This window comes from Panicum virgatum, chromosome 7N, assembly GCF_016808335.1.
Source record: "Panicum virgatum strain AP13 chromosome 7N, P.virgatum_v5, whole genome shotgun sequence".
Taxonomy (NCBI): domain Eukaryota; kingdom Viridiplantae; phylum Streptophyta; class Magnoliopsida; order Poales; family Poaceae; genus Panicum; species Panicum virgatum.
In genome coordinates this window covers 24,821,159-24,832,662 of record NC_053151.1, presented here as the reverse complement: position 1 = coordinate 24,832,662, position 11,504 = coordinate 24,821,159, and the positions used below count along the sequence as shown (strand labels likewise).

The following is an 11,504-nucleotide window of genomic DNA, read 5'->3' as shown; positions in this document are numbered from 1 at the left end:
AAATTTGTAATAATCGGTTGTAGCCTCTTTTGAGGTCAAGGCTGGGTACTCTTTCTTTCCCATTATCTAAAAAAAATTATATTTGTGGAAGTGGCTTTTAAATCTGTAGCTAGGATTATATAAAAGCTAAGCTAAATTATAAAAGTTGGATCAAATTAGACACTGGCCTTGTTTGGGTCCTCGCAGCTTTTATCAGGCAAAAGCTGGTAGCATGATTGGATCACAAGCTAGATTGTCGAAGATGATAGGATCTAAAAAGACCCTTAGTATCCCTTCTCTCAAAATCTTGTGCCATAGGTTGGGCCTTGACATTGATGAATACCAATTGTACGAAAGGTTCCCATTTTTTGGCAAAATTAGAGTAAAATTTGGAAAAAAAACATCCAAATTATAAAACGGTATAGATATTTACCTTGGGTAACCATGTATATCAAAATTGGCCAATTTTTTTTTTTTGTTATTTTCAGCCAACATTTTGAAGGCTATATTCAATTAAGGTCATCGCCTGTTTTCAGCAATTTTCGGCTGAAATTGTGAGCCTTGTATTAGATTAAGGTATGTCATAAGAAGTGCAATCTCAAGATCCTCATAAATTCCAGCTTTCCAAGAGAAGTAACACTACAAGTCTACAACATATAAGCACACATGACCTACAACTCTGATGCCAACTCATGGATACACACACGCACCACTACTGGTAAGTAGTACAACCTATTTGCGACCAACATCATGCTCCAAGAGAAGTTGCCGTTCAATTCCTCATGATCTGGTTTTTGTAACAGCCACCGGAGGCGTCTGCGCGCGCACGGCCACCCGCACGGGCGCGCGCCGCCCGGTGCCGCGGCAGCTCCGGCACGCCGAGCGCCCGGTCCCGGCGCACGGCCGGCACCCGGCGTCCCCGTCCGACCACCGGGCGCAGAGGCAGGCGACCTTCCCGGTGCCACCGCACGTCGCGCAGCCTGCAGTTGGCGGCCGCGAGCCCATCAGCGGCAGGTTGTTGCCGGAGGCGCACCTGTCGGCCGTCGCGAGGCCGGCGAGCATGCCGATGCCGGCGGACGCCGCGAGCACGATCGGCCCGACCATCTTGCTTTGCTGATCGGGGTGGTGTGCGGCCGGGATGCCTAGGAGGCTAGGACTTCAGACACCTTAGGCCTAGCTAGTAGGGCTACTCAATTGGACTTTCTCGCTGGATCGGAGCTCGAGTTTCTCCTTTGTCGACGGCTTCTTGATCGATGTGTCCTTCTATGATCCACTGATCGGCGTTTTATAGAGAATCGGTTCAAGGGCACGGTGCCGCTGCACGCCACGACAAGCTCTGCCGGAAGGGGAGGTTGGCAGCATGAGCGTCTGTGCAGTTAAGCCGTTTCGCTGGGCAAATGTGGCAAGATTTTGGCGTGCAGCACCCAGAAGCAAGTTGGGCCACAGCTAGCTAAAGCTAAGCCCCGTTTGGTACATGCATGCATGTTTGTCCTCTTGGGCTAATGTACAAGATATGCACGCTATACTCTTACCATTAGCCAATGGCCAAATTATTGTTGTTTTGGTTATCGTGTCGCTGTACTACAAAAAAGTTGTTTTTAGAAAACGTACTATACACAAAAGTTAGCTGACTAGATATAGTAGTACGATCTTTCAGCTCTTGTCTTTTTTTCTTTTTTTTTTGAGGTGGATCTTTCAGCTCTTGTCAAACAGCTAGCTTGGCGAAGGGGGATAAATGGCAGCAACGCGCGGCAAGGCCCACGACGGCCCACGCCCAGGCCCCCCGCCGCCGTCAACCTCTATCATCTCCGGTGGCGGCGCCGCTGCGTGAGGAAGAAGAAGAATAGGAGTTCGGACCCACCTGGCAGTGACGTCGGCGCCTTTGTGCGACATCTGGTTTTGCAGTAACGCGCTTGACTCTTAGTATTCGGGGCCGCAAGGGTGAAAGATTATTGGGTCTAAATCGGGTTGCGCACTAGCTACTACCTCAAATGGCCCAACTACAGCTCTCCTGGGTGAGCCCATACAGGAAGAACATTTAACATTTCCCACTCACAAAAGCCATATATCCACGCATGTGAAGATGGCTCAGGGACCGGGAAGGGATGCAAGACACCGGAGGACTTGTCTACTTTCAGTGCTGGAGCCAATAAATAAAACATGACTTCTTTTCAAAAAAAAAAAAAAAAAACATGCCCTTCAGGCCGTTGAAGTCCCCCGGCGCCTGCTGCATGCAGCAGGCATGCCCACTGTTCCCGATTATGACCTGAAAGCTCGTACCTAAGTTTCAAAAACTTGTTTGGTTTTTCATTAGTTACTTACTGTACGATATATAGTGAATAAGCTAACCGGCAAGTGTTCAGTTTGTACGCGCTCTGAAAGTGCTCGTCTAAGGATAGGATTTAACTGATGCTGGCATTTCTGTTATTAAACGCAGATAGAACCATAAATTTTATGTGTGTCTACTCACGAAAACCAGTGGCGGAGCTAAGGCTTGGCACTAGGTCTGCCGACCCCGACGAATTTTGGAAAAAACTAGTGGCAAAGTACTGTAGCTAGTTGTTAATAGTCCATTAAGACCCGTTCTATTCTACGTAAGACCCCGATGCTCTTCTGTTTGTAGGGCACTGGGGTCTGCCGACCCCGGCTTTGGTGATGAAAGAAAAAAACGCAGCAAGGGGGTGAACGGACCCCACTTTTTTTCATTAAGATGAAGCAACACGGCTTCACCTGACCGCGGAAAAACCCCTCGAACTCTGGCCCATGCCCGAGAGGGCCAAGCCTTGTGGTGAGCACAACGAGGGGGATTTTTTTACCCACAAGCGGAAATTCGTCCCAGTTGGGATTCGAACTCGCGACCTTGTGGGATGACCATACCTCAGCTCCTCTAGCCAACTAGACTCGAGGAGCTTTGGTGCTTTGGTGACGAAAGGGCTAGCTCCGGGTTTCGCAACTACTTCTGGTGACGACATCTTCAATTGTCGTCCGTGTTTTTCATATAGTTCCAGGGACCTGAGTCACCTTGGCTTCAATTTGTGGATTCTTTTACTTGAAGACGGATTCCATCTGCATTTTGTTCTGGTGGATTATGCGCGTGTACCTGTTGGCTACTTTGCAGCATGATATCTCTGGAGACGAGGCTTCAGATGGTTTGCTGGATTTGGAGTTCGTGGCCGATCGAAGTGGGTCAAGTCCGGCCTGTATGAAGCATCGGCTTGGTAAGAAGGGGGAAGCAGCACTTGTTGACTTCATTTTTTTGGTACTAGATACTGATTCATCAGCTCCGGGAAGAAATTCCTAGATCTGACCTTAATTGGTTGTACCTGGCAATGGCCTTACTGAATGCATTGTTTGGATTAAGATGAATTACTTCCTCGGGTGAAAACTTTTGATCTGACCTTTATTGGTTGGGTCACTGCAATGTCGGTACGTGCGTGTGCCGTTTCCTCGTTGGAGGCACTGTCTTCGGGAGCCTAATTCATAGTCCAAGTGTTGTTATGGTTGTGAAGCGACTGAAGGTGAAGTTACATGTTGTAGTTGCTGCGGCATGATCTTTTGGTCATGACATTTCTTTTTTGTTTTTTTTTCATTGTCTGTGTGTATCCTAGTTATGCAGAGATCGGGTTGGATCTTATATAATTGTATCATCTTGATGTAATTGTCTAAGATCAATAAAACTTCCCTTTTCAAAAAAAAATCACCATCATGCTTTTACGGGAACGATCGATTCTACACTGATTTTACGAAGGCGATGTTTTTTTTTAAAAAAATGATCATGGTTTTGTGGAACTTGATCCTACTATCCAAGCTATTGCATCAAAGATCATATGGGGTCGGTCCAAAAGGGTTCAGTGTAGTAGTCATGCTGGTGACCCAGCAGAGAAAGTATAGCGTGGAGTCTGTTCTAATGGAATAGAACCCGGAAGAAGCTTGGCAATTTCCGCAGCTAGCCTAGTTGCACTGGTGGGGAAGAATCTTACCTTCCACTGCATTCTAAAAGGTGATTCAGATAATGATCCAGAAAGGTGATGTGACAACTCGTGTGGAAAATTTAAAAAGGGATCCTCAGTGGTTCATATTTTGGTCCCCCAAGCATGGATACACACATGAACGTATCGCCTTTACCTGGTGGATAAGTTGTCATTAGCGTAAGATGGGATTGAGAGAGAGGTAGTGTGAAAGGACCGTGGCCATCTATTATACTGTCTCCGTTTCAAAATATAGATAATTTTAATTTTTTAGGGTCATAGATTTTACAATATATCTAGATATATGTTATATCTAGGTGCATAGTAAAAGTATGTGTCCATACAATAAGTAAAGAATTCAACTAAAAATAAAATTGTGAAATACACATTTTTTTCTATTAAGCTGGGAAGCAAATAATATATGTAAATAGCCCATGTAAATTTATTTAATTCCTATGCTAATAATGAAATTTATTTAATCGCTATGCTAATGGAAAAAATATATTCTACATTAATTTATAGTACCTAACGGTCTAAGTTTATTCGAAGAGTTCATTGAATATGATTAATATATACTTTAACTTGAACATAAAAAATAAAAAGTAATATTCTACATGATTTTAACCGGCTTCTCCTCCCTCCAGGAGCTCAAATGTACTTTCAGAATTCACATAATATTATTAGGAAGCTGCATTGCCAAATATTTATCGGATGGTGTCGACATCTCAAAAACATCTGATGTAGTCCACATTGAAGCATCCACTAGGATATGCTCTGTTCAGCACATCTAGGTAGCACCAACCTTTTCCACTTGGCTGGAATTTTTCTTTGTCACAAAGGCAATGGGCCTTCAAGTCCTCGTTCTCAGTCTAGTCGCTATTCTACGCCGAGTCCATGAATCTGTTAGCAAGTCATAGAGGCTCCCAGGGTGAAGCTAAGTTATAGCTCGCGGGTGCTGATGCACCCACAGAGAAAATGCAAAAACAGTGACAAAATCTGTTTTTTTACATATATGTGTTATTCACAGCTCAACTCGATGCACCCGCAAGATAAGTGCACTCCATTCGATTTACTCTAACTTCGTCACTGGAGGCTCCAATGCGTGGTACCGGACTGCTAGCCATACTAACATTACAAAGATGCATATAAAGAATTGGAATCTCGTTTTCTGATAAATACCTAGCCGGCCTCTGGTAAACTGATCATCCGTGATCGCCCCCCTCTTGCGCCATCAGCCATTGAATTGGAAGAGCATCTAGCCGAGGAATTAAGAACCGTATGAATCCAAGCTCGAAGCTTCCTTTCCGCGCCGCGGCGACGCCAAGTCGCCATCGCCCCCCATCCGAATGCACGCAAGGACACGAGAGCCCACCCAGGCACTGCGCGGGGTTCCTGAATGCTGATCGAGTAGGCAGGTCTCGCTCTTTCCTCGGCAGTTGCCGGCCGGCACACGTTAGCGTCGGCCCCCAATGCGAAGGGGATCCGATCGGTTTCGGGGCGCATCGGCTGGGGACGACGATGCGCTAGCAGTCGATGATGGCGGTTGTGTGTGGGTAGGGATTCCTTCGAAGAACCATGACAAGGTGGAAATCTCGACATCGATCGTCGCCGGCAAAGATCTTGGCATGGCACGAGCAAGCAAGCGAATTGGAGAGCTGAGACATGAGGCTATCTCCAACCATTCCCCCCATCCAACTCCCCCCAAACGTACTATTTACTATATTTTACTACATCCCTCCAAAAGATTCCTCCCCCTATAACTCCTTCTCTCCAACCATTCCCCTCATATCTATTCCCCCTATATACTATCACTCATTAACTAACTATTTATTTAACGTTTTTGAATTTAAAAAAAATCATACAATATTTGTACTGTCATAATACGCATTATCATCGTGTTACGGGGCTCAAACAGAATTAATATCGTGAAGAAATGATGTAATTAGAGATATAGGGGGAGTTAAAACTCACCCTATACATGGGGGGAGTTTCAACTCCCCCCGTATATAGGGGGAGCTGTGGGGGGAGCCGTTGGAGGGCTCGCTCCCCCCAAAGCCCCCCTACGTAGCGTGGGGGAGGGATACGGGGTGCCCTTGGAGCTAGCCTGAGAGGCGAGATGGTTGGAATCAATCTTGGTATGCAAATATATATATTGATCAAATCGATAAATCTACTGTACTACAAACTATGTATACTCCGTATGTTACAAAATTTTTCTTCAAATTTTTTCCAAGAAACAAGCCGACGTCGTGGTTCCTCTGTCTGCCCCGGCAGGTCGCCGCAGAGTACAGAGCCTTCATCCACGATCCGGGAGCCCGGGTCGAGGAGAGGCCAGGAGGCGCGGACGCGTCGCCGTCTCGTCTCATCGGGCAGCCCTGGCGGTCGGGGCCGCGCGCGCGGAGGTGGCGACCCGCACGGGCGCGCGCCGCCCGTTCCCGGACCCGCCGCAGCTCCGGCAGGGCGCCCGCCGCGTCCCCGCGCACGCGCCGCACCCGGACCGGCGGCTCCCCCTGGCCCCGGCGTCGGACCAGCGCTCGCACAGGCGGCACTCCTCCTTGCCGGACCCGCCGCACGCCTCGCACCGCGGCGCGCCGCCGCCGCCGCCCCACCGCAGCGCGGCCGGGCCGGGCGCCCACGGCGCGGCGCCCTGCGAGGACGAGGGCGCCCGGCTGGCCATCGCGACGCCCGCCAGCATCCCCAGCCCCGCCGAGGCCACCGCGATCGCCGCCACCATCTCCGCCGCCGTCCTGCTGCTGCTGACCGGAGCGAGCCCGGGATCGAGAACGAGAAGAGGATCGAGCGCGCTCGCGTCCTTCTTGGCCTCTGGCGCTGCGGTGGAGGCGGTGGTGGTTAGGTACTTAGGTCAGGTCAGCTGGGGGGCGAGCAGGTGGGGGCAGGTTTTATAGCTGGCGCGCGGGGGCGAGGCGAGCCGCGCCGTCCCGGGCGGCCGGTCGGCCTGCCGACGACCCGTCAAGGCGAGGCTGCTGGCGGTCGCGGGCGGGTGGGTGGGTTTTGGCGATTAGCGGGGAGTGATTAGAGGGAGAGATGGTGGTGGCATGGCCCGGTGGGGGAGGTCACTGTCGGCGGCGTCGCTTTCCCAGTTGCCCGCCATGGTCGCCCACCCTCCCGTCCCCGGCGTGGTGGCGGTGGCCCCACCCGGAGGGCAAGGTCTGCTCTGGCCGACCGGCGTTTCACCGGCTTCTCCCCTCCCCTGCCCATCACCGCCGCATCACGCCGGGCAAACAAAAGCTGCTGGGACCAATTCGTGTCAAGTTACCGTTTCCGTCCGTGCAGTAGTACACCGCAGTGGAGCACGTGCGAATTGATCATGCGCTTGTGTGCTTCCGTCCAAGCGGAGTGAGCAGCTGCGTTGAGATGGATGCTCGGACTCAGACGGAAGAGCGACAGCGCCCCCAGCTGGATGCAAAGCTGCATGATCTTCCGGGGGGGCCATGTAATTAAACTTGGAGGAAGCTTCCTAGGGCTTTAAAAAAACACCGAAAATGATTAAGGCGGTTGTTTAATTAAGCCCAACTTGGCAGAACAGGGTTGGTGCAGCATGCATCCAGAAGAAATCTGGTTTTTTTTTTTTGCCCCCGACGCAAGCAAAGCAGGTTCGATCGATCACACGAGGTTAACGGATGGGAACTGAGGTTAAGACGAGTCGTGGAAATCTAGAAGGAAAGGCAGCTAGGGTTAGAATCTCGCTAGCTAGCTAGCTGGGACTCTGATGGTGCGGTCAAGCCTAGGGATGGCAATGGGTACCCGAAACCCGAGTATCCGATGGGTTTTACCCGATAAGAAGGCGGGTATGGAATGATTTTTCTACCCGTGGGTACATTATTGGACAAAATCCTATACCCATCGGGTATGGCGGGTACGGGTGCGGGTTTATACTACCCATACCCGCCTACCCGTGGGTAAGAAATACCCGCAGGAAAAACAAATGAGCCTAAGTATCTAACTCATTTTAGCCCATATGACCTATGAATTTAGCTCAAATCCAATTAAACCCTCTTAGTATATATATTGTTGAACCCTCTCTAACTCATCTTAACCCATATGAGCCATTAACTTGTTGAAATGAAGCTTGTAATGATTTATTTGTCATGTGAATGTCTAATATTTATATGTAATACTCGGGTATGATTTCGGGTGTGGGTTACCCGACGGGTAAAAATTACCCGTGCGGGTACGGGTATGGAATCATTTTCTTACCCGTATGCGGGTACGGGTAACTCGACGGGTAAAATTTAATCCTAACGGGTACGAGTATGGGTGGCCACTACCCGACGGGTATATACCCGTTGCCATTCCTAGTCAAGCCTGCTCTGGAGGAGGGTGCGGTGCGGCCTGCCGTGGCGACTCAACCACCAGGACCGGTCAGCCGCCGGAGTGAGCGAGGGAGAGTGAGCAAGGCCAGGGCACGGATAGCTGCACGGGCGCTGTGCGCACCCGCCAGTTGAAAGTTCAACGGCTGGGCTGCTTGCTGGCTTGGAAGTTGGAACCTTTCTCCGCTTTCTCCGGCAGTCCTCGGTCAGACCGGAAATCCGCATCGATCAGGTAGATCGACCGCATCATCAGATTTTATCTTATTTATTTATTTATTTATATAGTTTAATATCTACCTTTTTGACCGAGTGTTTTAATTTATTACGATGTGCTGATTCTGTCACGACGGATCCTTGCTGCCCTTCCGGTCAGCACGACGCTCCGCTCTGCGAGCGCGCGACTGAACTGAGGTGTGCCAGCCGCCAGCCGCTCCTGGTACTCCGGCAGCGGCGCTTGCTTCTCGCCGCCGGCAGATCGGGCGGCGTCGATCCATCCATTCATTCCCCCGGAAGCACGCAGGTCGGCCAAAAGCGTTGCTGGATTTGGGCACGCGCGCCGGGCGTCCACTTGACGAGCTCCCCCGGCGGCGGGCCACCGCTGGCAGCTCGCTGTCGCTGTCGGAATGAATGAATAAACCGGTCGGGCTCAGGCGCGGTGGCCGACTAGCCGCCGCGCCGGGTCCGGCAGGCACGAGGTGGCAGGTGCAGGTGGTGGCAACCGCTGCCATGGCGAGCATGCCATTGCCAGCCAGGATAGATTGTTTTACTTTTACTTGGCCATGGCGAGCTGTAGCTAGAAGGATAATAAATATATAATTATATATTGAGGTTGTCTATTTGAACTTTTCTTTACTTAATTTATAGTAAAGCCCAAAGCTGCTTTTGCGGTTAACCGCACGCAGCGCTCGTCACGGTCGACCGCACGTGGGTGGGCCGCACAGGCCTAATAATTCGCCACCTCCTTCTTCCCGCTACGCAGATTCAGTCGCTCCCGTTCTCCTGCCTTTTTTCCCTCTTATGTTTCTTCCTCCCGTTCCCGTTCTCCTTCCCATTCCTCTCTTTAGTTTTCTTCGAGTAGATCCACAACAGCAGCAGGGGGGTTTCAGACCGGCGCAGTGCAGCACATGAGAGCAAGCCAGGGTGTCGTCTCCGGTCAGGGAGTGGTGGAGCTCCGCGTGCTTCGGCTTCCACGTGGAACGGAGGCTGCTGCAGCAAATAAGCGTCTCCAGCTTCCGGCGAGCCTGGCCACATAGGCTCGATGGCGAGCGGGCGCTCCATTTTTTCTTTCCTTTTTCTTTTTCTTTTCCTTTTTTTCTTGTTTCAAGCAAACAAATCTGTAATTTTTTGTACTCATAATTTTTCTATCAATTTTGTCACACGTCGATTTTTCTACACAACTTTTTTAGTAGCTCAAATATAATTCTAGAAAGTTTGTACTATAAAAAAAATTTCACAGACATTTGTTTAGCTTTTTTCAAATTGTTGAAATTTTTTTTGCTTAACATATTGAAAAAATTACTTCATTTTTTCTATCGAAAAGTTTTCTGTGAAAATTTTCTTTTGAGGATTTTTTTTGCTGCACAAAATTTTTCGATACCTAAAGCATAATTTTGCAATATAAATTTTTTTATATAAAAGTCTTTTTAATAAATTTTTCCACCCTTACACAATAAATATATCGAATAGCGCTGGTAGCTGGTTTCTGAAAATATAATGTATGGGAACTGTGGATTAGCCAAAGTGGAAAAGCGGGGTTGTCGGAATCAACCATATGAACATAAAAAGACGGGCGACCGCAAATCAGAAAAACCCATAGTAAAGTTAGATATTTAAACGACTTTTCAAAATGGCAACGTATGGTATGCAAATCACCTTCGTATGCAAACTATGAAAACTCCAATTTGGACCATCGGATCAACATCCAAGAGGCATGGGGGTGGAATAATTTTACAATCTGGACCCACCCTTGGATTGGGAAATCACACTTTTGCAAATTCCCCCTTCTACATCCATGCGCCCCTCCCCTTGGATGTTGATCCGATGGTCCAGATTGGAGTTTTTATATTTTGCATACGAAGGTGATTTACATAGCATACATTGCCTTTCAAAATAGTCCAAAAACAGACGCGCACATATAAGCTCTAGATCTGAGCTCTGGAAGCTCGGAGTTCTTCCATTATCAGTACACCTAACATTACCTTGTATGATGCCACATCCTACGTGCATCATATCACCAAACCAAAATACTAATTGCACAGTAGTAGTTAGTAAGCCCACTAGTGTGTGTACTCAAACAAAAGAAGAAACAGAGAATGGCTGTGTGAATGCAAGCATGTTTGCCCGTCCAAGCTGGGATAGTGGGGTGAATTGACGTGACGCGGTCAAGAGGGAACCGGGCGTGTTGGGTTGGTCTCCGTCACATGGGTCCGATGGGGACCGTCCCCCTTTCCCGACGGTGGCGTCGTTCTCTCCGTTAGCGAAAGGACGAGCACCCGAGTGGAGCAGAGGCAGGCCGGGGGGAGCTAGACCAGGCAACGTTACCCGTCTCAAAAAGGAGATGAGGAGTATTTTCAAAAAAAAAAGGAGAGAAAATGGACTGCCACTGGCAGGCAGGCAGGCCGGCCGGCCGGTTGTAAATCATGCGCGAAGACCTTTTTTCTTTGCCCCTCTTCCATTCCATGGCCCATGGGACTCGTTCGATCGATCTTGCTAGCCTTGGATTTTTCTTCCTTTTTCTTTGCAGAAGAAGAAAAAGGTAGTGCTTGATCTTGCTAGTGACCTTTTCTAGAAGGATCAATACTGGAAAGTAAAGACTCTTTTGGTCCTGCCGTGGACTTTTCTTGAAGGTTCCAGCGCAGAGTTCTCTAGAAGGATCCGCCGCGTAGTGGTTGGTGGTATAGATTGGGAACAACTTCACTCCTACTTTGCCGGAGATCCAAAAGGATCGCCACTGGGTTCGTGCAGCTTTGGGATGCAGTCAGCTGGGCTCCAAATTTTAGTCTAGACAGAAATATTCCAAACTTCCAAATGCGAGGGGCATCTAAAATTTTGGATCCAAACAAGAGGTGCATTTAACAATTTTTGTTGAAACTGTCTAGAATTTTGGATCAACCAAACACTTATCGTCTAAAATTCTAGACTGGGTATCCACAGTTTTGGATCCAAAATTTTGGAACCCAGTAACCAAACAGGCCCAGAGCATAGAGGAGCGAAGCCATCTTGCGAA

The 11,504-nt window shown here is 49.0% G+C and overlaps 2 protein-coding genes across 2 annotated transcripts; both read right to left on the bottom strand.

Moving 5' to 3' along the window:
* Nucleotides 1–602: 602 nt before the first annotated feature.
* LOC120684038 lies at nt 603–1,331 on the bottom strand. The gene has a single exon (XM_039966127.1). The coding sequence runs from the start codon at nt 1,081–1,083 to the stop codon at nt 760–762; it is 324 nt and encodes a 107-aa protein (XP_039822061.1). The 5' UTR covers nt 1,084–1,331; the 3' UTR covers nt 603–759.
* A 4,726-nt stretch (nt 1,332–6,057) lies between these two features.
* Nucleotides 6,058–6,936, bottom strand: LOC120684016. The gene has a single exon (XM_039966101.1). It carries the CDS (start codon nt 6,679–6,681, stop codon nt 6,310–6,312), a length of 372 nt encoding a protein of 123 aa, XP_039822035.1. The 5' UTR covers nt 6,682–6,936; the 3' UTR covers nt 6,058–6,309.
* Between the last annotated feature and the right edge of the window lie 4,568 nt (nt 6,937–11,504).